Below are 23,400 nucleotides of genomic sequence, written 5' to 3' on the forward strand. Positions count from 1 at the left end.
CACTTCAAAAAATGTGCTTAGGTTGGTGTCCTGAGGCCAATTAGGCTTTGGTTTCATCCTTCCCTGCCCACTCACTAATAGTGGCTGGTAAATTTAGGCTGGTTTGGGTGAAAGGAGCAGGTTACTAAGCAAGAAGCTGTTTGAGAGCTCTGTAAACATCCTCTTACCTGCTTGCATTTCAAATGGAAACAGCTTACCAACAGACCTCTATAATTAGGAAGGCAATTAGATATTGATTGCTGGATTCCAGATCAGGAAGTTCTTACTATGATGCTGAATTACTCCTAGAAGTATAAGGGAAAAGTCAAAACCAAGAAGTTTCAACCAATATTCCAAGATGCTGGGAGTACTACCCAGGCAGTGCTCTACCCAAGATTCAAACACTCAATAAATGTTCAGGATTTGTCCTAAAGTGGAAAGGAAACACAGGTCCTACCATGTCACTCACTGCTACTGATAGCATAGCGGATGCCTTTCCTGGTCTACATATTGCTTGTTATACACTGCTGAAACTCACTTCAGGATGACTCTGAAGCCAAATAACACAGTAAGAGAAGGTCTAGAGTCACTTATTACACTCACAGACTGGTACCACAAATGTGTTCTGCAAGAGGCATTTTCATTTATTAGTGGAAACTGAGAATATCTGGTGCCAGATCCTTCTCTTTTGCTTTGGGATGCCAGTTTTTAGTGGAGTTTCTGCTAGTTCATAGAATCACAGGTTTGGGTTAGAAGGGGCCTTCAAGACTGTCTAATTCCAACCCCTCTGCCATAGGCAGGGACACCTTCCACTAGTCCAGGTTGCTCCAAGCCCTGTCCAACCTGGCCTGGAAAAATCCCAGTGATGGGACAGCCACAGCTTCTCTGGGCAACCTATGCCAGTGCCTCACTGCCCTCACAGTGACTTGGCTTGTTGACCTGCTAGGACTAGTGTAAAAATAAATTCATAGCATCACCCACTTCAGCACTCACTCATTCTCAAAAAAATGTGAAAATTCCTTGAGTTTATTATTACTTATCTATCAGGATAGTAACTAGGGTTTGAAGACCCACAAATTAAAGTTGATTTCTGTGCAGGTGACAGAAATGATCATTTGGTCATTATCCAAACAGCATGACTGATGCTGCTGCTTTGTGTCTCTACCAGGTATTATTACCCAAATGTCAGAGACCAGCTGGTTGCCAAGGGGACCTTGCCTTTGAGTTTATTATTACTTATCTATCAGGATAGTAACTAGGGTTTGAAGACCCACAAATTAAAGTTGATTTCTGTGCAGGTGACAGAAATGATCATTTGGTCATTATCCAAACAGCATGACTGATGCTGCTGCTTTGTGTCTCTACCAGGTATTATTACCCAAATGTCAGAGACCAGCTGGTTGCCAAGGGGACCTTGCCTTTGTCACGGCTCTGTGCCATGGTGACAATGCAGCATCGTGAAGAAATAGGGATACAGACTTTTAATCTTCCACTGGTCCCCCAGACTGATTCCTCACAGGAATTTCATCTGCAGTCTTCAGGTAGGGAGGGCTTGTGGAAGGAGGTTCCAGGGAACTGCAGGCCTATCAGCCTGACCCTGGTGCCAGAGAAGGTCATGGAGCAGATCATCTTGGACAACAACCCCATGTAATGCTGAGTGGTTGGAAAACTGCCTGGTGGGAAAGTTCCTGGAGATGCTGGTCAACAGCAGCTGTACGTGAGCTGGCATGTGCCCAGGTGGGCAAGAAGGCCAGTGCCACTTGGCTTGTCAGCCACAGTGTGGCCTCAGGTCCAGGGCAGTGCCTGTCCCCTGTGCTGGCACTGCTGAGGCACCTCCAGTCCTGGGGGCAGTTCTGAGACCCTTGTGACAAGAAAGACATTGAGGGGCTGGAGAGTGTCCAGGGAAGGGAATGCAGATGGAGAAGGGGCTGGAGCACAAGTAGGCTGAGAAGCCTCCTGGAGAAAAGGAGGCTCAGGGGGGACCTTCTGGCTCTCTACAACTCCCTGACAGGAGGTGCAGCCAGGTGGGGATCAGGCTCTGCTCCCAGGGAACAAGGGACAGGACAAGAGGAAACAGCCTCAAGTTGTGCCAGGGGTGGTTCAGGTTGGATATTGGGGAAAATTCCTTCCCCAAAAGGGCTGTCTAGCCCTGGGACAAGCTGCCCAGGGCAGTGTTGGAGTCACCACCCCTGGAGGGATTTAACAGCCCTGTGGATGTGGCACTTGGGGACATGGTTAGTGTTGGCATTGGCAGTTCTGGGACTTGATCTTTCCAGCCTAGCCAAGTGTCTGTTTCTGTGTATAAAAATGAAAGTTTGTTTCCTTCCAAGGCAAATAAGAACATGTATTTGTGTTGGCAGCTGCTACCAGCCATGAGTGTTTTTCCTCCCAGCTTTCACTATCGCCATAACGAGTGAAAAATCAGTGATTAAACATGAGCAACCTTTAAAATCCTGACGAGTTTTTAAAAGCTCTCCCTGTGTGTCAAACTGCCTCTCTGCCAAATAAGCCACAGCCATTACTATATTAACAAATAAGTTCAGCTTCCCATGTAAGATAGAGGATGGGACATCTGAAGTAGTGCTGTTTATGGTGCCTAATGTGTGCAAATACATCTCTCAGTACTCTTATGGCTCTTTCAAATAACACAAACATCAGCTCTGGGAAGACCACGAGGAATTCTGAGGCAGCTTCTCGGAAAAAATGGCCAGAGAACAAGCTAGGGCTGAACAGGGAGGTTCAGTAGTAGGTGAGCCACGTGCAGCAGCAGAACATCTGACTCTTTGGACGTGGTGTCACTGCAGTGCTATAAAAAACTGTTGAAATGCTCGAGGATGTTTTAATGCTCTGACAGTGAGTGCACACACGAGGGCGTGGGTGGCTTAGACATCTTCTCCTGGATTTGCTGTTCTGTGGATCTGCCAACAAGAAGGAGCTATTAGGACCATCTGATGTGACTGTCTGTAGGTCAAGTTGCAGGATGCAGTCCCTAAAGTTTCCCTCTATTCCTCTGTACTTCTGGCTGAAGTACAGCATCTCCCACAGGCAGTCTCAATGGATTATGTATGGAATTACTTGTTTTGCAATAATAGAGTAAGTTTTGTATTAAGAGGTGTAGCTAAGGATTGAGGGAGACCTCAGAGCAGCCTTGCAGTACCTGAAGGGACTACAGGGGAGCTGGAGAGGGACTCTTTGTTAGGAACTGCAGTGATAGGACAAGGAGTAATGGGGATGAATTGAAAGAGGGGAAATTTAGATTAGATATTAGGAAGAAATTCTTTACTGTGAGGGTAATGAGACACTGGCAGAGGTTGCCCAGGGAGGCTGTTTCTGCCCCAGTCCTGGCAGTGTTCACAGCCAGGTTGGATAAAGCCTTGAGCAACCTGGTCTGATGGGAGGGAGGTGTCCCTGCCCAGGGCAGGGGGTCGGGGCTGGATGATCTCTAAGGTCCATTCCAACCCCTTAACATTCTATGATTCTACTGAATATAACTATTAAAAGCTGACCATTTCCTTCCTTTCTTTCATTTCATCCAGGTTTGCTTGATGTGAATGTGAGATACCAACGATCCATGAAGATGGCTGCAGGAATAACTGCTCAGGCCATTTCACTGTCTGTACAAATACACAGAGCAGCTGGTTTGCAGGCAGCAGCGAGGTGAAGCCTAATTCCAGAAGGACTGTTTTTCACTTAAAATAGCTTTATCTGGAGGCAGCAGGCTGAGACATTAGATTAGAATAAATTGTAACTGGCCAACTTTCCATCTGCAGAGACTGAGATTCAAACTGCATTATGCTCAGGAGTGAAAATAACTTTATAAAGAGCATCAGTGATTATTTTGGTCCCTGAAGCTGCAGTACAGGGTGGTATCATTATTTGTACAGAAGGATGGAGATTGGAAGGGCACGTTTTCCTTCATTTCCATGTTTTTCTACACTGAAGGCTGATATAAAAATTGACTGATATAAGACAGTACCTGTTTGGGCACAGTGGCTGAGAAGGTGCTGAGTACTTTCTCAACCACTTGGTCTGAGATCCTGGCACAGATCAGAGCACAGCCAACAGTGATGGACCTCATGACAGTTACTCTTCCCATTTCATATCTGTTCCTACTATGTTTAGATGAAAAAAATTATGGAAAATAAGCTGCAGCCAGAACCCACATCTGTTTTGGCTTAAAACATTCACTGTTCTGTCCCATCTTTTCACCATGAAGACTTGAAACCTTTGCTTTAAGTGTGTTGGTTCCTAGTTGCCTTGTACATTATATTACTTCTCTTTCTTCTTTTCTGTTTTTTTTAACATATGAAATGAAGAGCTGTGGCACAGAAGAACCCCTCAGTCCAGTACTATGCAGGAGTGGGAGTGAATGCTTATGTCTCTGTGCACCTCTCCTTCCTGCCTGAGGCACAGAGACGCCGCACACAAGCCGTGGCTTGTACTTTCTGCCCAGAGTTTGAGCATCGTGTGGAGTTTCTTTGCAACCTCATCATCCAGAAAAACAGTGGAGAAGCCTCTTGTCTGGCAGAACTCTTGCAGTCTGCCAGTATTGTCTTCTCTATCTACCATCAGAGCACCAAGTCAGGTAAGGAGGACAAGAGATGACAAGGACTGAGTGTCGTTGCAGAAGTTCCCTTGATTTTTAGCGTAGAGAATATTTATAAACTCATAGAATAGTTTGGGTAGGGACTTCAAAAAAATCACTGTATCTAACTCCTCTGCAGTGAGCAGTGCCATCTTCCACTAGGTCAGGTTGCTCAGAGCCCTGTCCAGCCTGAATCTGAATGTTCCCAGGGGCTGTTCTGTGCCATTGCTAATGGATGTAATTACCTAAGCTGTCTTTAGAGAAGGTTTTGGGAGAGACTGTTCCCCTTGTGCAAATTGCTTTTAAGACTCCCAGTGATGAAGATCACCTCTTAAATGGAAAGATAATGCATTTAAAAGGATTACAAGTGTTTTCAGGATGAGAACTGAGCTGTTTGCTGTTGAGGTGATAGAGCTTTCTTTCAAAGGAGGTACTATCTCAATCACTTCTAAACATTGTGGTCCAGTTTGGTATATTTCCAAAATGATCTCTTTTCCAGCCACTGACAGACTGGGAGATCGGACAGCGAGAGATTATCTTCTTGGGACAGTCACAATTCCGACCAGGGACCTGCTCACAAGAAGATCAGGTACTACAGCTGCTGACATTCTGTGAAAATGCTGTTGTAATGGCTTAAAGCAATTTTCATTCCTGTTTTGGGGTTATTTTTGTGAGTTTTGTGGGTTTTTTTAGGCCACAGTTCTTTCAGGCTTCGCATTAAAAATCCTGTATTAAAAAACTCATATAAAAGTTGCTGTTTGAAGATCTGTTTTCAGGGTGTAGGATACTGAATGAGTATTCTGAAGCTACTACAAAGAAATTTGACTCCATCCCAGCTAAACCCAGCACATCTCCTTAGGATTTTATGCAGTGCTGTGAATTTTCTAGTTAGAAAGTCTAAAATAGATGGAAAGTCCAAGAGTTGTAGTGTTTAGTGGATGAGCAGTGATTGCTTTTCAGATGTCAAAGCTGAAAGCAAAGGTATTAGCTCATTAGAAAGTAGTAGGATTAACTTTTATTTTAAACTAAATGTAGAATATTTCCTCTATCTAGTGTTAGTTTGGGATTATTGTGTCTTGTAATAATGGTGTTTTCATGTTTGCCTGGGTTATTTCTGCTTTAATTTCACTGTAGTTCTTGTTTTCTTCAACATGGAATTTTGGGGTTGTTTTTAATGGGAAGAGAGGAGGAAAGAAATGAGAATACTAAATTTGATAATTGGAGATTCATGGGATGTAGTTTCACTGTAAAATCAGAGTTGTTAATGAAATGGAAAGCAAAGTGCCTGTGGGGTCTGAACTACTGCCGGGGTTTCCTGAAGTCTAATAATGGAGCTGCAATGTATCACTTCTGGGTGATACATTGCATAGAGTAAACACTTCAAGTTCTGGTCCTTGACTGATGACCAGAGAGGTGACAATTCTTCACTGGCAGTGAGTCAGTGGCATCCATCTAATGATGATCTTGTCTCCTTGAAGGCATTTCAGGCTGGTACCCAGTGACCCTCTCTGAAGATTCAATGCCTTCACACTGCACGAACATCATGCAGGCCATTGTGGGAGGGCTGGAACTTTCTGTCACCTTTGCTCATCAGGATGACAGAGAGCATGTTTTGAAGGCTGCTAAGCTTTTAGGATGGAGCAGTGAGGAGACCCATGAAGACAGCACGGATGACAGCGATGGATGGGAGCAGAGTGCCAGTCCAGTGACTGTGACCATCTCAATCCCAAGAGTGTGGCTGCCACTCCACTGTGTGCTGCTTTCAGGCCAGACACACCTCAATAAAAGCACTTACTGTTACCTCAGGTACAAGCTGTACAACCAGGAAGCTACGTGGACTTTGCTTCGACGGCCAAAATTGAGTGATGACACAGAGACCGTTACAGTGAAATTTAAGAAACCGAACAAGATGACTCTCAGAAGGAGCCAAGGACTGCTGTGGTTCTTCAGAGAGGAAAAATTGGAAATCCAGGTGTGGTGGGCATACGGTAAGGAAAATGAGGTGGAAAGACCACTCGATTCAGATCATCTGATTGGATCTGCCTACGTTGACCTTGCGGCATTAGCAGAGCGATCGAGGAAAACACTGAGTGTTAGTGGTAAGTTCCCAAAGCACAGTGTCATGTTTCATTCTTCTTCGTTGGTGATTTAGTTTAATTCCTCCTCTAGTCACTTTAAGCAAAATTTAAGCTTCATTTTGTCCTGCACAGAATCACAGAATAGTTGGGGTTGGAAGAGACCTCTGGAGATCATCCAGTCCAGCCAAGGCAGGATCACATAGAGCACATGACACAGGAATGCATCCAGGTGGATTTGGAATGTCTCCATAGAGGGAGACTCCACACCCTCCCTGGGCTGCTGTTTCAGTGCTCTGCCACCCTCCATGGAAAGTTCTTCCTCATGCAAAGGTGGAACGTGTGTTTTAGTTTATGGCTGTTGCTCCATGCAACAGGCTCTGAATTCCTCCTTTCTCTGAAGATAAATAAGGTTAAAATCTTGCTGCTCTGAATTCACAACTTAGCATGTTTAAGTGGGTGAAAAATTGTCAGGAATGATCAGTAACAGTGAGAGCAATTAGCCTGTGTGGACAGATGAAGAACATATCTTCAGGGTTATGGATTGGCTGTCATGTTAGAGTGAGAATCTGTAAGAATATTGTCTCGCAAGGAGGCTGGATGCAGTCACAGCAAATGTCTAAGTACTGAGAAGGTCATGGAAATTTCTGCTCTCTTCAGTTACTTAGGCTTCTGTCACCCACATGGTATCCATCAGCCACAGGTAGATTTGTGGACAGGGCATTCCCTCTTCTTTTAGATACACTCAGGGAAGGGAGGAGGAAGAGTTAAATCAAATTTTTATGCTGAGTATGTGTTGTAGTCTCCATATATGTATATAAAATTAGGCAGAGACACTATTCCCAGGGCTCTTGGGAAGTTGATGTGCTTTAATATAATAATCTGAGCTGCTGCCAGGGACAAATGGAGGTTTACCTAATTTGAAGGGTTGGTCATAGGTTTTAACCTTTACAAGCTGATACTTCTGGGTGATACATTGCATAGAAATTACCCTGAACATCAAATTCCTTCTGCTGGGCTGATGTGAGATCTCCTCTGTAATGTAAATTCTGCCAGCAGTTTTCCAAGCTGCTGTTTCCCCTGAGGCTGGTTTAGCTGGGTGTCTGTGCTCTCTCCTGCAGGGGTTTACCCGCTGTTCCGATGCAATGCTGCAGACCTAGCTGGGGCTGCTGTGCGTGTGCACATTCGCCTTTCTCCCATGCCTGCTCTGCCCAGCACACTCTGCTGTGCCGAGGAATACAGCAGCAGTGAGGAGGAAGGCACAGGAAGAGCCCCTGATAGGAGCCAGGAGGTCTCTGAAGATCAGAAATTGGATGTTGTGAGTTCAGGACTCACTGATGGCAAACCACAGGAGGAAGATGTGATGTTGCTGGAAAACACAGTGGCTGTCAACATCCTTGTGGAAAGAGCAATGCATCTAAGTTTAAAAGGTAATATCATCACCACCATCCTTTTTTTCTTCTCTTTTTCTTCCTTCTTTTTTCCCTCTGGGATCTGTTCATGCTCCAGCAAAGTGAATGGCACCAACGGGTGTTGAACTTGATTTTGTTGTGTTGTGACCCCAAGAGCATTGCATGGTTGTGTAAGCACAGGGAAAGCAGGAGGTGCAACTATTCAGTCTATGTGAATAAAATCCAACACAATGTTCCCTGCTACAGGTGACAGCTGAATTCTGAAGTTAAGCATAACTAAATAACTAAACCCTAAATTAAGCATTATTGGAATAACTAAACCCCAGGACACTCCTATCTCAAAACCTCCTGCAAATTTGCATGTTTAGCATATCAATTTGTAAAGCTGGTTCACTCCTACTCTCCAGAGACAGCAGCGAGGAAGGGCAGTGTAAGGGCACAGCAGTCTGAGCTCACCCAGGCTTGACACACCACTTCCCTCTCTCCAGAGTGGAAATTAACAGTTCCAGGGATAGTCACTGTGCTGAGGGTCACCAAAGAATTGCTCTTTGCTTTGAAATGTATGCTAAGTGTATTAAAATATTCCTTCCAGGCAGGTGATGTTTTGATGTGCAGCACTTGGGGACTCTGCAGGGATTTGGAGCCCTTTGTTTTTCCCTGCAGTCTGTGAAGGAATCTCTTTGTTCAAGATGAGTTAAACCCTTTCAGACACATCAAGTGCTCTGCCCTTCACCTTGGCTACCTCTAGCACTGCATGACTTGATCACTTAGTGTTTGCTCAGCACTCTGAGAGATCTGATCCCATTTGGGCCATTACATGCTGCCTGAATACAACAGGAATAAGGAACTTGACCTGAGGGGAGTTTGCTGGAAACATCTCTGTTAAGATCCACTGTTTCATGCTCCAGGAACGTTAAGTTTTTCTAAATCTTTCAGTCTTTTTGAGGTGACTCTGACTTCTCAGATGATGGGCAAATGGTTTTTCCATCTCTCCCTTGAATACTCCATTTTCTTTTCTATAAAAGGTTCAAGTAATATTTGCTCCCATTGTAAATACAAAGCATTTTCCGCTCCAGCAAGGAAAAGGAGTATTTTCTAGACGGTGGGTTTCTTTGCTGATTGTCTGTTTTTAATTGCTGAACTGCTTTAATTTTTTTTTTGAGTAGTAATAACAAGTCTGTATTTAATTCTGTATAATTTCAGGAAGCCCTCTGACGGAACGTGAGGTGACAGCACCCAGCAGCTGTGTGTCATTTGCTGTTGCTGGTGCAGATGCTCCAGTAACCACTCCAGTCATAGAAAATACAGACTCACCAGTCTGGGACTTCCAGCAGCAAGCAAGGTCAGTGATGGGGACTCACACAGACACACCTGGGTCCTGACAGCCAGGCCAGGTGTGAAAGAACATGTCAGAGAATCACAGGTTTGGGCTGGAAGGACCTTAAAGCCCATCCAGTTCCCTGCTGTGGGCAGACACACCTTCCACCAGACCAGGTGGCCCCAACTTGGCCTGGAACCCCCTCAGGGATGGGGCAGCCACAGCTTCTCTGGGCAACCTGTGCCAGTGTCTCACCACCCTCACAGGGAACAATTCCTTCCCAGTATCCCATCTAACCCTGCCCTCTGTCCATAAATTGGACAAATCGAATTTACTGGTTTGGTTTTTTTTTACCTCAGACTTAGATGTCTGAGTTTAAATTAGAACAGATGAATCTGACCACTCTAAGGAACCTCAGCAGATTCAAGTCATACGTGGTAATATTCAGGAATAAACCTGTGTTTCCAATTTTGTGGCTTCTCCAGTGTTTCTAATATGTGAATTGCTTCAAACAAAAACTGTTCTGCATTTGACATTTCAAGATTCAGGTTGGGTTTTTTTCTGTTCCAGGAATGAACTTCAAACATTACAGCTTTCAACTGTAACCTCAGTGCTTCGTTGTCACTGCATTATTAAGTCATGAAATATACTGTATTTCTGTTCCTTTGTGGGTTTATTGTCCTATTCTGAAATGTAATGCAGGAGTGAGGAGAGGAAAATACTTCTTCAATAAGCAGAAACCCAAATCATGTAGAGATAGTTATGCTTTGAGGGCTCAGTAATTTCGGGATTTGATTTGTTCCCCCTTACATCAGTTGAGAAAGAACCTGTTTCGTCTGGGTAGATACAGTGCATTGAAACTTCAGAGGCATTTTACTGTACTTGTTCCTTTTCCTGCTTAGCATAAAATATTATTTTTGTTCTTACCAGATTATCCAAAGAGCTTTTGCTGGATCCACAGCAAACATTGGTCTTCAAAGTGTGGCACAAAGCAGGTAAAGCTTGTAGTGCAATATTGAGAGGAGTGTCAGTTCTGCATCTCTTTCCTTGGGTCACTTGTATTTCATGCAAGTAAAATAGATTCTATTAAGTAAATTGGGGGCTAGAATTCTAATTACATTTTTTACCTTGCACTAGAAGAATGCTAAAGATAAATAAATACCTATTGATTTGCTGGCCCTTGATATCCTCCTCTTCCCCATCAATCATCTTACAAGGGTTAGTTGATTTGTATTATGTCTGGTGTTATTTTGACAGCATTTTAGGGGATGGATTTTCCTACTGAAGGAAATTCTTCACTGCATCCTTCACATGCTGTTTGCTCTCTCCGCAGTTGGTTGAAGTTGTAATCAAATACTTTTATTTCTTTCTTTTTACATATAAAAGTTGTCTGATTTTTGCTTCAAAAATAAACTCTGTGTAACTCAGCCTTTCTCTGTATTGTCTAGAGTACTGTGTGTGCACAGGGATTCTCCTGCCAGTCCCTCTCCCTGCCCTGGGCTTTCACTGGCTCTGCAGGGACTTTTTTAGCTGAATGTAACTCAGGTGATCCAAATCATTTCTTCCATAGGATTGTTTGTTCTGTACCTCAAGTCAATTTCCAAGACACATTTCAAGGGCTGTATATAACTGTGTTTTAGGATTCCTGGAAATTCATTTCCATTTCCAAGATGCATTTCAAGGGCTGTATATACCTGACTGTGCTTTAGCAGTCCTGGAAATTCATTACAATGCAGTTTCAATATGTGCTTTATCTCCTTCTTCTTCCCCAGAGGCTGAGCGAGTGATAGGATTTGCATCCGTGGACCTTTCTCCCCTCCTTTCCGGCTTCCAGCTCGTGTGTGGGTGGTACAACATCACAGACTTCAGTGGGCAGTGCCGAGGGCAGATTAAAGTAGCAGTTTCCCCTCTCCAGAACATAAACAGCCTCAAAGAGGAGAGGCAGGCCCGAGCCCGAGCCCGGGAGCCACTAGGCTGTAAGTGCTTCCACTTCCTCCCCTCATGTTTCATTAGATTCCTAAAAATCAGCACCAGCTCTCCATGTTTCTGAGCACACATAGCAAATTCACAGCCCTGGCATGGACCAGTCTGTGTAAATGTACCAGAAACACTGAATTCCTTAGGAATTCTGATGTAATTTCCATGGTAGCTGCAGGCTTACACTAGTTCCTCATTCGTAAGTGCTTCCACTTCCTCCCCTCATGTTTCATTAGATTCCTAAAAATCAGCACCAGCTCTCCATGTTTCTGAGCACACATAGCAAATTCACAGCCCTGGCATGGACCAGTCTGTGTAAATGTACCAGAAACACTGAATTCCTTAGGAATTCTGATGTAATTTCCATGGTAGCTGCAGGCTTACACTAGTTCCTCATTCAGACCAAGCCATGAACATCCCCGGTGCCTTCACTCTGTTCTTGCTTTGTGGGTTTTGTATTGTTGGGAGAATTTTCTGTGGTTCTGGGTGCCTGGCATTGTCCTGTTTGCTGCTTTGAGTGACAGCTGATGCCCCAAAACATACTGTAAATCCAGCTGTATATATGCTGTTAGGAAGCTTCTAATGTGGCAGGAATCTGTTTTCTGGAAGATTGGCCATTTCTTCTGGGTTTTTCTGTATCCAGTGTGCTGGGGTTTGTTGTACACATGTAATGGAGCCTCTGTCTTACTTTCCATCAGTTTACTCTTCAGTAGTGGGGGGGGAATTCACAAAAGTGTCCAAAATGAGTGTTGTGAAGTGGTACTTTGGCTCAGTGCTGGAAAATCCTCTGAAAATTTCAAGCTAGTTAGAAAACTTAAGTTTTTGTTAGTTCAGCAAGATACTGCTTTAAATGCTCTTATTTTCCTGCTGTGGGAGACTCATGTACAGTGTTCCTCTTCATTCTAGGGGAAGGCCAGCTTTCCAGCATTTCCTAGTAATGCTGCAGACCTTTCCAAGCAGCTGCTGAATTCCTTGTCGAGGGAAGTCAGTGTTCCTACTCGAGACTGGTAAGTTCACAGGCTGTCAACCACTTGGATTATTTTCAAGCCTCAGAAATACCTCTCTGAGGCTTTTCAACTTTACTGAAAAAAAGAGCAAACCCTGTCAAAGGTCCTTCCCTGTGTTTGGTCTTAAAAATTAGAGCAAATTCCCTTTCCCAGGGAGAGGGAGGGGCAGGAGATAGGAATCCTGGGACAGATGCATTTCAGCAGAACCCAGATGTCCTTTTTCTTCTTGTTGATACTTCCTCATTTGTTTCATTTACAATTAGGATTTACATGGTGCCATTGATGAAACTGGAAGGTACTTCCTCCAGGCCCTGATAAGAACAAGGATTGTGTTTGTATGTGGTTTTGTTTTTAAGAAGTATAAGAAGTGTAAGCTGGAATAGAGCATTCCTGATGGATACAGGATTTACTTTCTTTTAACTTCTCTCCACAGCTAGTGAATGACAGCCGGTGAAATGCTGTAGTGTTGCATATTCCAGGACTAGGACTGTCAGATATCCTGCAGTAATTCTTGTGTCCTGTCCCTTAAAACAAGCACCAAATATATTTAACTAGTGAGAGAGTGTTTTCATCCATGATTTGTTTGTTTAACCTAGGGAGATGATCCTTCTCCTATATGTGTCTTTGAAGCTTAGAGGGACTGTGGGCCACTGCTGTGTGATCTGAACAGCTTGGCAGCTGCCAGCAGCCATGGCAAATTCCCTACCAGCCATACCATTAGCTTGATTTTGGTTCTCGTGAACATTTGAAAGAGCAATTTTCATCCGTCAGTCGCTCTTTAATGGATTTCCACACATTGAATATTCTTAGCTGGCAGACTTTTCCCAATTAGAGATTTTACCCTGAGTTTTGGTGTTAAACACAGGCCTGTGTCCTGCAGGATGAGTTCCCCTGGAGCACACAGGCCTCGTCACGAGGAGCACATGGAGAACGTGCGCAGATTCCATGAGTCCCTGCAGCATGCGGAGGGGAACGTGCACCGAGCAGCCAGGCTGGACTCATCATCATCAGCGTCACGTGCTTCGCTCCTCACTGCTCTCAGGTAAAGCACAGCTGGAGCCAGCCAGGGAATGCCAAGCTTTTAGGTTAGCAGCTTGGAAGCGAAGAGTCCCATTTTAAAGGAAATCAAAGTGAAACTGTGCAATAACTGATGAGGTGTAATTTGGAGCAGGATGAGGTGAGGGTAGGAAAGCAGGGACTGGGTGGGGAGCTCCACATCACATGATGTGGCTGTTGAGTTTCTCAGCAACAGCAGCGTTTCCAAATCTGGATGGAATGCTTGGATTTATCCACCTTGGTACATCTGTCACACTACGTGAAGCCAATGGTTCCCTGAGCTGGTTTGCACAAGAACAAACCTGTAAGCATTTCTGTGGTGCACAGGGCAAGATGTCCTTTCCCAACAGGATTACTTCCTCCTTGCTAGAAGCACTTTCCTCTTGACTAGATTCTCGGTTTAAATCGGGTATAAATTTAAAGAATAATATTTGTAACCTGCAGGAGTGTAGAACTAAAGGAGACTTTTTGAGGCATTTCATCCCTGCCCCTGCTACCACAAGCAATACGTCTTAAAGCAGGTAGAAATCCTCGGATTTTACAAGCTCGGTCATAAAGTCAAATAATATTCTTGGCTTTATGACTTTTGTTGAAAGGTCATCTCAAATCCAACTCCTTTGATTCAGTAAGTTTAAAACTAGCTCTTTTTTCAGCTTCCAGCCTAAGTGTCATAGCCAATTCAGGATGTTCTTGAGTGTTATTCTCTTGCTTAGAGCAACCTCAACACTTACCTACTGATCTGAGTTTCAGTAATAACCTTTAATCCTATATTTGAATATTTACATGCTGTTGACTAGAGTGATACAACCAAACCCAGTCTGCCACAGGCTTTTTTTGCTCCTCTCACCAAATTTCTCACCACTGCTTGCAGAAAAAACTTAAGTGAGCTGGATGAGGTCCAAAGATACTTCAACCAGAAGCTGACCAGGACTCTTCCTGACTTCAGTTATGGGAACACATCCAGACCAAGCCATGAGGAGCAGGAGAGTGACCATCAGGGCCTGGTGAGCAGGGAAGTGGATCCCAATGGATGCCATCTTCTGGAAAAATCTAGTCAGTTGGTGTCTCAGGTCAGCAGCCTAATCAGTGGTAAGTTGTTGCTGTGAGTAGCAAAATCACAAGGAAATCAAACCCCTGCTGATGCTTTTCAAATAAGTTATCAGAGCAGAGAATCAACTGTAGCTCAGAGCTGCCAGCTGAAAAGTTATTCCATGCTCTTTCTGCCCACAGCTCCCTCCGGGGAAGTAGTGCTTCCAAGATATGGAGTTGAAGGACGCTTCCCTATTATGCCAGAATTTGCCATTCATTTTTACTGATGTTGTTTTTTGTTAACCAGATTTACAGACTATAACTAAAAACAGTAAAGAAGCTTCTAATGTGCATCAGGACAGCAGCAGAAAGCTGGGAGCTACGGATGTGCCCAGCTGGGAGGAAGGAGCCAGACCTGAGGTCCATCAGGGCCAGCTGGAGCTGGACTCACACAGCATTTGCAGTGATACACAGCAGCCATGCAGTCTGGGGAGGTCTGTGTTTGATAGACAAATGTTGCATGAACTCCTAGGCCACGTTGTCCCTGAAGATCAGCATCCCATGGATTATATCCAGGAAGATAAAGGTGCCATCCAGCCATGCAGTGAAGAAGAATATGAAGAAGACATTATAGAACCACGAACTCTTAATGAAATTACTAACATGACAGACAAAACAAGTCCCTGGTCCAGTGTGCTTTCAGAAACAGGGCAGGGGCCTGGCCAGCAGCCTGTGGACTCCAGGACTGAAGATCAGAGCTCCGTAGATGTAGGTTGTTTCCAAGGAGGAAGCAGCAGACGGAGCAGCACCTTGTCCAGCACACTGCAAGGGGACAGCCACAGTGTGCTCACCACCCTTAGCCCCCACGCTGATGGGAGCAGTCCTTGGGCAGCCATAGGAGGCTTCCAAAGCTTGAAGAGCAGCACAGAAACAACAGAGAAGGAGCTGCTTCAGCCTGCTGGACAGAGCCTGTGGCACAGAGCACTTAACACTGGTCCCACAAAGAAAACTGTAGAGTTCCATGCAGGCTCCAAAGACATGCTGCCATTCCCAGGAGATAAGGGTTTGGCTGAGCCAAAAACCACAGAAAAGGGAAAGGAGGAAAAGGCTGAGGTTGCTAATGAAGACCAGCAAGACAAGGAAGGCAGTGGTTCTGATGAGAACTGTGTTAAGAGTGTATCAGCCCAAGCTGGCTCAGAGAGACACAGTGAGAGCTTTTCTGATGGCAGCAGCGAGGACCCACTGGGAGAGTCAGAAAACTCCATCAAACCAAAAATCTCTTTGTATCCTTCTTCACTCTCTTCTCAAACACTCCCTGCATTCCAGGAGTTAGATCTTCCTGCTTAGTTAGATCTCCCTGGCCTCAGGAAAAAAAGCAGTTCGCTCTGTGGAGCTCTTCCCTGGGGATTGAATCTAGAACTGGTGGGTGGTCTGACAGCTTCATTCTGGGCAGCTCCAGTGTGTCTTCTTGCACTTTCTTCATGTGTTAGAGCTCCCATGTTTCTCTGTAAACAAGTGGTTTATTTTGCTTTTACACTACTTTCCCACATTTCTTGCACAGATCCCAAGTTTCACATTCCGTTCAACTAAGCAGTGTTGGAATTTTTGCAGAATATTTTTCTGCAAAATTACAAGTAATCCTAAAGCCAGTCAGTGTCCCACACTCTGTGAGCCCCAGAGGGAGAGCCAAGTGTTAAGAACAATAAAATATTGATTAAAAAAAAATGAGGTTCACTATTTGGGATCCATTAACAGCTGAGGCTTATTCCACACCTGGAGCTCCTTGCAGTACACTCTGCTAAAGGTTGTTCCTTAACAGTTCTGCTCAGATCTGATCCTGTTGTTGTTCCAAACTTCTTCCTTCCACCCAAGCAGATGGAAGCCTCCATGAGACTGCTCAGCACTTCTTCCACAGCTCCAAAAGTAAGTATGGGATGGCCTTTCCTTCACTATCAAACTTAGACTCCATTCCTTAAAGCAGATGCAAAAGTGCTTCTCCCTTCCTTTGCCTGCTAGCACTCAGCTTAGAGGTGATAGCTTCCAAATCACACCAAGAAGAACCTTCCTGGTCCCTCTTCTCTCTGTGAGGATAATTTTTTTTAACGTTCATGGCTATGTTGTCTGTGGTCCTTACGCCTTTGTGTCAGCCAGTCGATCTGTATGCCCAGGGAATATTGCTCCACTGGGGTCAGTGGAAGTGGCAGGTGCTCACTCCATACTTCTTCATGCTTTAATGTGAGGTAAGGTGGCAAGGGGTGGAACTGAATGATCTTTCAGGTCTTTTCCAACCCAAACCACTCTGTGATTCCATGGTTGTTTTCCAGCCCCAGCTTGACTGTAGATGTTGCTGTGGATCTGACTACTGCAGCACTTGGCTGTTTGATAACCACTCCCAGATAAGATAATGCAATGATTCCCTTCCATATGACATAGGAAGCAAAGGCTCTAAGGAACATTTATGTCATTGGGCACAGTTTGCTTGACAAATCAGAACAGAATCAGGCAGGACCTAGTAACTCTGAAATCATGGAAACCTGTGCTTCCATATTAATGCCGGAGGATTCCTCTTCTCTGCAGATCTAGGCTGAGTGGCTGCAAACCGAGCCCTGAAAATGATTCATAATTAGTGCCTTGCTAATATTCTGCCTATTTGGATATAGCTGATCTTAAACCAGCTTAATTCCAGGATTAGCTGCAGCTAATCCTTGGCTGCAGCAGTTGTAGGGTCTCTGAGACAGGACTGGGCTATGCCTTTTGTGTGTCCCCAGCAGCAAACACCCTGTGGAAGAACAAGTTCAGAAAAACTGCTGCCTCATAGTTTTGGTTTTAATTGGCCTTTAGAACGTCAGTTGCTAAACCAGTTCAGCATACACCAAGCATGGCAACAAGGTTGAAATATGAGCTGTTCTCCTCAGAAGATCACCAGATCTCCTCTGCTCACGTGGCAGCTGGCAAACATCTCTCCTGGCCTGCCTAGTGCTCCTGCCGCCTCTCCCTGGCTTGTCTGGCTCCCTCTTTTCATGTCAAAGGAGCTGCAGCATTCTGAGCAAAAAGATTGTCTCAGCTCCTGCTACAGGTCGTGGGGATCTGAGGAGGTGCTGCAGCAGCTCAGGCCTTAGCCTGGACACTGTGGCTGCATTCCAGGGACCTGAGCTTTGCAGAGACTCAGGAAACCTGATTGGTTTTACTCTTTTTCTCCATTAGACTTCCAGCTATTGAGGTCCTTCCCAGCTCTTCTCTTTCACACTGCTGTGAGGGGGGGGCAGGAGGATGGTTGTAAGCAATGAGACAGTTCATAAACCTTTCCATAAAGTCATAGAGTCACAGAATGGTTTGGGTTGGAAGGGGCCTCAAAGCCCATCAAGTTCCACCTCCTGCCATGGGCAGGAACACCTTCCACTGCACCAGGTTGCTCCAAGCACTGTCCAGCCTGGACTGGGACACTTCCAGGGATGGAACAGCCACAGCTTCTCTGGGCAACCTGTGCCAGTGCCTCACCACTCTCACAGGGCAGAATTCCTTCCCGATATCCCATCTCACCCCACCCTCTGTCATTAGGAAGCCATTCCCTCTTGTTCTGTCCTTCTCCTAATGTCCTGGGGGTTTTTTTCCTGTCACCTCTAGGAATGGTCCTGATAACCTGTTGTGGGTCCCTTCCAACCTAACTGATTCTGTGAATATTCCAAAGGGATGAGAAACTTATATGGAAACCAGGTTTAGTCAGCATAATTTAATATTTATCTATACATAGAATTACCTTGAGTGTGAATTGGAGCTAACATAGCCATAGGTGGAGTCAATAACACACTTTATATGTTCTAAAAATGCAGACAGTGGCAACAGGCCAGACATCCTTTCTTGGTTGTGTTGTTCCTTCTGGATCTGCTGGATCTTCTTGATCTTCTGCCTGGAAAACAGGAGCAGGTGCAAGGCCACTGCCAGGGTAGGCTGTAGCATGTTAACACAGATCTGTTTGCCCTCCATTCCTGTGCTCAAGCAGAACTACCAGCAAAATGCTGATCCACAGTGCTGGAACATCCTTTGCCTCCAAGACTGGAATTCTTTGACCTTGAATGAAGCCATTCCCCCGCCTCCATGACCTATAAAGTGCTCATGGATCTGCTTGCTTTAATCCAGTCCCTGGCACACAGCCCCTGGATAATCCTTGGCTGGTTTCAGTGTCACTGCCACTCCTATAAAAAGAAAAGTGAAGCGTGATCCTGAGTGCACAAGTCCTCTTCCTTCTTGCATCTTCCTGATGGAACGTGTGTGCTTCCTGGCTGAGCACCAGACACTTGAAGTCTGGGAGACAGAGAGGGAGAAACCTGGAACAGGGGCTGACTGTGCTCAGGTTGGAGCCTGACCTGGCCAAGCCTCTTCCTGGAGTGAGGAATGGTGTAAACAGGACATTTCAGACCTGTGCTCTGGAAACTATGCAGGAGGTTAAAACTGAGGGTTAGAAGCTGCCTGTTTGGGGGAACAGTTGACTCGATCTCGGAGGGCTTTTCCAACTCAAGCACTTCCATGATTCTATGAGTCTGATCATCTGTGCAAGCACTTTTAAACCTCTCTCATTTTGATTCTCTCCTGTGGATGTAGAATGGCAGCAAGAAGAGCTGCTAAACCTTTCCCACAGCTGGGAGTTCATTTTTAGGATGGTCCTAACCTCTCTGCATCCTGCAGACTGGCACAGCAGTATGAAAATGAGAGGAGGTGTATTTTAGCTGCTTGTCTCTGAAACAACATGCCAGTGGTGTGTTCTCCAGGCATACCTTGTTTACTGACTTCAAGAGCAAACCAACTGCTCTCCATGGCCTCATGACATGGAATAGCATCAGACACCTGCTCCTGGGTCGTGGTGTTGGAGTACAGAGCTCCTTCCAGCAGTTAGATATTAGGAATTGTTCCCTGTGAGGGTGGTTAGGCACTGGCACAGGTTGCCCAGAGAAGCTGTGGCTGCCTCATCCCTGGAAGTGTTCCAGGCCTGGTCAGAGTAACGTGGTCTAGTGGAAGGTGTCCCTGCCCGTGGTAGGGAGTGGGACCATATTAGGTTTAAGATCCCTTCCAGCCCAAACCATTCTGGGATTCTGTACCAGGGATGTGCTCTCTCCATCCTTGGCAGTACATGACCACCTGTGTGGCACAAGGGCATGTGAGAGGGGAACTGTGAGAGGCAAAGCGAAGTTTCATGCACCTTTGAAACAGGGTTAACTGGCAGATTTGAGAGATTTCCTAGAGAGCTGTTTACCAATACTGCACAGAGCTCTGGGACCAGCACAGAGCCTGGTCACTGCCCCTCTGCAGCCAATCCTGACATTCCTGCCATTCTATGGACAGATGGGCAGAAACCAGCATGGGAACAATGAGCTCCTGACCTGGTCTGGTTCGGACAGCCCTGAGCTGTCCTAGGGAAGTGCTTTGGCCAGTGAGGAGCTCTCTCTCTGCTGGGTTTTAAGCTTCTAACGTTGCCAGGTCTGTGTTTATTCTCTTTTGGCTTCTTACATCTTGGTTTAGGAAAATCATCCTGGAGAATTGTTAAGAAGAAAGAACAAAGCCATGATTCTCCAAGATATCCATGTATGTTATTTCAGTGCAATAAAAATGGGAAGGGTTTTTAAAGTATTTTACCTGCAGACTGTCAGCTGAGCCTGTAATGCACAGGTAGCAAAACAAAAGGACATAGTTATTCCTAAAAAAAGCCATTTCCCTCCCCAAACAGTGCACATCGAAGAGAAGAGCTCACCAAACCAGGATCTTGGTGCTGTTTCCCTTGGGAGGGAGCTGATCACCTCAGGAGACCTTTCCTGAGGCTGTAACGGAGCTGTTCCAGCCATGTAGGTGAAAGGCTGGATGGGCAGATCAGCTTTCCAAGAGACCTTCCTGCCCCCACAGCTTCACCCTCTGAAGGTTCCTGGAGCTGAATCTCTGCTTTTTGGGTGCTTCACAGGCATGACCTTGTTCTAAACTAGTTGGGGAGAGATGTGGGTTTCTTTGTACCTTGAAATTACTCCTCTTTAGTGCTACTGGAGCATCTGGGACAAAGCTGCGGCTGGAAAAGAATCAGAATCATGGTTTGGGTTTGAAGAGACCTTAAAGATCATCCAGTTCCCCCCCCTACCATGGGCAGGGACACCTTCCACTAGACCAGGTTGCTTCACCCTGACCTGGAACGCTTCCAGGGATGGGGCAGCCACAGCTTCTCTGGGCAAACTGTGCCAGTGCCTCAGCAACCTCACAAGGAACAATTCCTTCCTAACATCTAATCTAAAACTCACCTGTTTTAGTTTAAACCCATTCCCTGCCCTGTCCTGTCAGCAGGTTTGGATTTGTTGTGCTGTAGCATTGCTTGTCCACAGCAAGGGGATTTGGTCTTTAGGGTTCTGCAAATTAAAAAGTAAAAGCATAATTGAAAACCAAAATGCAGGAGGTCAGATCCCAGTGACTACAGCAGTGGCATTCCTTGGGCTTCACACAGGGAGACTTTGGCTGAGGATAGACACTCACAAATGAGTTCACACTCCAGAGCCCCATTTTGGGGTTGTGACCTCTCACTGTGGTCTTTTTTCCTGTGTATCCAGCCTCTCACCCTCTGCATGACTCTGTGGTTTGCCGTGACGTGCAGAGCTCTCACTCCTTGTCCCTTCTTTCCACAGCACAGGAGTGGAGCAGTGCCAGATGGTATCCCATACCGGAGACCGAATCATCCCAAGCCCACACCCAACCTCTCAGAAGAGGAGACCCAAAGAATCTCCAGGATCTTCTCAGCTCAGCTCTCCAAGAAGGAATAGCCCTGGCGAGGGGCCGTGGGCAGTGGCTGCTGCCCCAGCCATGGCCCGAGGTGTTGGCGAACACCACCTCCTCCAGGGAATGCCACAGGTTTCAGGCTCTTAGTTTGCCTAATTGGTTAGTTAATTTAAATCCCATTAGAGGGGCTGAAAGCCTGTGGTCACCCCCAGAGACTGTGTGTCTCGCAGGGGCAGGTCCCCGATGAGACACACCCCTGTGGGTACCTGCTGAGCTGGTAACTACTCTCCAGATAGTCACATTTGCAGTTTTATTCCTGGGAAATCACCCTTCCAAAAACCATTGGTGCACAGTTTGCTGTTTGTAGAGGTGCCCAAAGTGCTTGTGTAAACACATGCCAAGGGCGCTGCAAAACAGTGTAAAGCACACAAAAGGGGGTGACTAGGAAGAGGAAACTTTTATATTCTAAGTTATTTTTGTACATTTTTATGTTTAGGGCCTTTCAGAGAATAGACTTTGATGCCAGCAGAGCTCAGTTATTTTTGCACTGCTCTCTCCAGTGTGTGTTTCAATAAAATTCCTCTGGTTTCTTGTTGGCTGGTGTGAAGTGTCTGGTTGTCAAGGCAGGAGCCTGTCCTCAACAGGGGACAGAGATCCTTTCCCCACAGAACTCCACTGGGAGAAATGCTGCTGGAAGCTGGGGGCACAGGGAAAGGTCACTGTTTTGCCGAGGAATTAAGTATCACCACCGCCACGTGGCACGAGTCACTCCCACTTCGAGCTGCTTTTCGAACCACATGAGGAATCCGGGATTTAAAGGAGCCAAGGGATCAGCATCCCATTTTCCTCCCACCTGTGCAGAGCTGTTTCTCACAGGACACATCCTAAATGCATACGTCAGTGTTGACACAACCTGCCCTGTGGTCGTGGCCCCTCTCCCTGCCCTTGCTGGGTCGGGGGAGAGGTAAACCTGCCCAGTGTCCCCTGTGAGGACAGGCGTCATATGCAAACTGCTTTCTCACGGTGGCATCCCAGAAAAAACCCTCGGGCAGGATGCCAGCTGGGCTGGGAACACTGTCACAGAGAACATGACGGTGTTGACCCCTGAGTTATATCTTGGGCAAGAGGTAAACAGTCTCTTCCTCTTGGGTTAGGTCAGTGATGGAACAGAGGGCAGCCAAGCAGGAAAACAAGGCAGGAGCCAGCTGGAGAGGGGTGTCCATGCCAGGCAGCTTTTCCCTGGGGCCTGAGGGATGGAGCAAAGGTGGCTTCAGGGTGTCAGGACCACTCAAACTCTCTTTCATGTGCTCATGCAGGATGGGTGAGCACAGACTCCAGGCACATCCCAAGGGATATGGCTCATCCCTTCACACTTTGTCACTGTGTTGCTGATGAGCACCAAGGGTTAAACACATGGAATTCTTTAAAAATGGAGGAAAAGGGGCATTTCTTCACTCCACCCTTGGCCTCCAGTCTCTTGCCCTGAGCCCTTTCCCCCTGGCAGCCTCAGAGCCAGTGCCTGGCCACGCTCCGAAGAGCATCATGGTTTGATTCACCTCGGAGCTACTCCACGTGAGCTCCGGGAGCACGTTCCACCATGCAGTGGCAATCCCACCAGCAGGCTTAGCAGCTGCCTGGGATAGATTATGGCTCTGTGGTCCATGCAGGGGAAAGGGCCTGCCCTGTGGGGAGCACTCAGTGCTGCTCTCTCTCTCAAACTGCTCACTTTTAAAGCCTTAGGTGTTTTCTGCATCTTATCCCTTCCAGAGCACTTTTAGGTTAAAACCCAACATTCCTTCCCAATCCCTGTGGTCCCAGAAGCCACCAAACACCCAGGACCGTGTTGTTGGGTGCTTCTGCCCCACAGCTTTGCTCCAACGGGTGCTGAAGGTCTGGGCAGGCACCACCCCCCCGTTCCCCTTGCCCGAGGGGGCAGAGGGCTAAACAACCACCCCATGACGGGTGCCAGGTGACCCCAGTCCCATCAGCTCAAATGCCACTGGGGGAACTCTGTCACCCGATCCATGGCTGCTGGAATGTCCTCCTGGGTGCTATATAAGGGTGGGGCCAAGGAGCCAGTGCTCAGGGCACTGCCTGTGTAAGGCAGGAGCCAGGACGCGGTGCTGAGATCCCTACGGTGAGGCCACAGAGGGACATGGCCCCAGACAGTCACCCTGGGGGAGATGGTCCCACTGAGCAACCCCCACTATGGCTGGGG

General features: G+C 46.3%; 1 protein-coding gene across 1 annotated transcript in view; it reads left to right on the forward strand.

Moving 5' to 3' along the window:
• The window catches only part of C2CD3 (C2 calcium-dependent domain containing 3), a gene marked incomplete at its 5' end in the record, with an annotated part of 39,499 nt that extends 18,273 nt beyond the window's left edge, over nucleotides 1-21,226 (forward strand). Inside the window, 15 exons of the mRNA XM_009072611.1 lie at nucleotides 1,348-1,520; nucleotides 3,516-3,636; nucleotides 4,296-4,564; nucleotides 5,064-5,153; nucleotides 6,043-6,663; nucleotides 7,761-8,069; nucleotides 9,255-9,393; nucleotides 10,300-10,364; nucleotides 11,142-11,314; nucleotides 12,253-12,353; nucleotides 13,234-13,395; nucleotides 14,281-14,498; nucleotides 14,746-15,721; nucleotides 16,268-16,361; nucleotides 21,092-21,226. Of these exons, the coding sequence (XP_009070859.1) occupies nucleotides 1,348-1,520; nucleotides 3,516-3,636; nucleotides 4,296-4,564; nucleotides 5,064-5,153; nucleotides 6,043-6,663; nucleotides 7,761-8,069; nucleotides 9,255-9,393; nucleotides 10,300-10,364; nucleotides 11,142-11,314; nucleotides 12,253-12,353; nucleotides 13,234-13,395; nucleotides 14,281-14,498; nucleotides 14,746-15,721; nucleotides 16,268-16,361; nucleotides 21,092-21,226 (3,646 nt within the window). The remainder of the gene's footprint in view (nucleotides 1-1,347; nucleotides 1,521-3,515; nucleotides 3,637-4,295; nucleotides 4,565-5,063; nucleotides 5,154-6,042; nucleotides 6,664-7,760; nucleotides 8,070-9,254; nucleotides 9,394-10,299; nucleotides 10,365-11,141; nucleotides 11,315-12,252; nucleotides 12,354-13,233; nucleotides 13,396-14,280; nucleotides 14,499-14,745; nucleotides 15,722-16,267; nucleotides 16,362-21,091) is intronic.
• Nucleotides 21,227-23,400: the final 2,174 nt, after the last annotated feature.

Source organism: Acanthisitta chloris, unplaced genomic scaffold (assembly GCF_000695815.1).
Source record: "Acanthisitta chloris isolate BGI_N310 unplaced genomic scaffold, ASM69581v1 scaffold12574, whole genome shotgun sequence".
In the NCBI taxonomy this organism is placed as follows: domain Eukaryota; kingdom Metazoa; phylum Chordata; class Aves; order Passeriformes; family Acanthisittidae; genus Acanthisitta; species Acanthisitta chloris.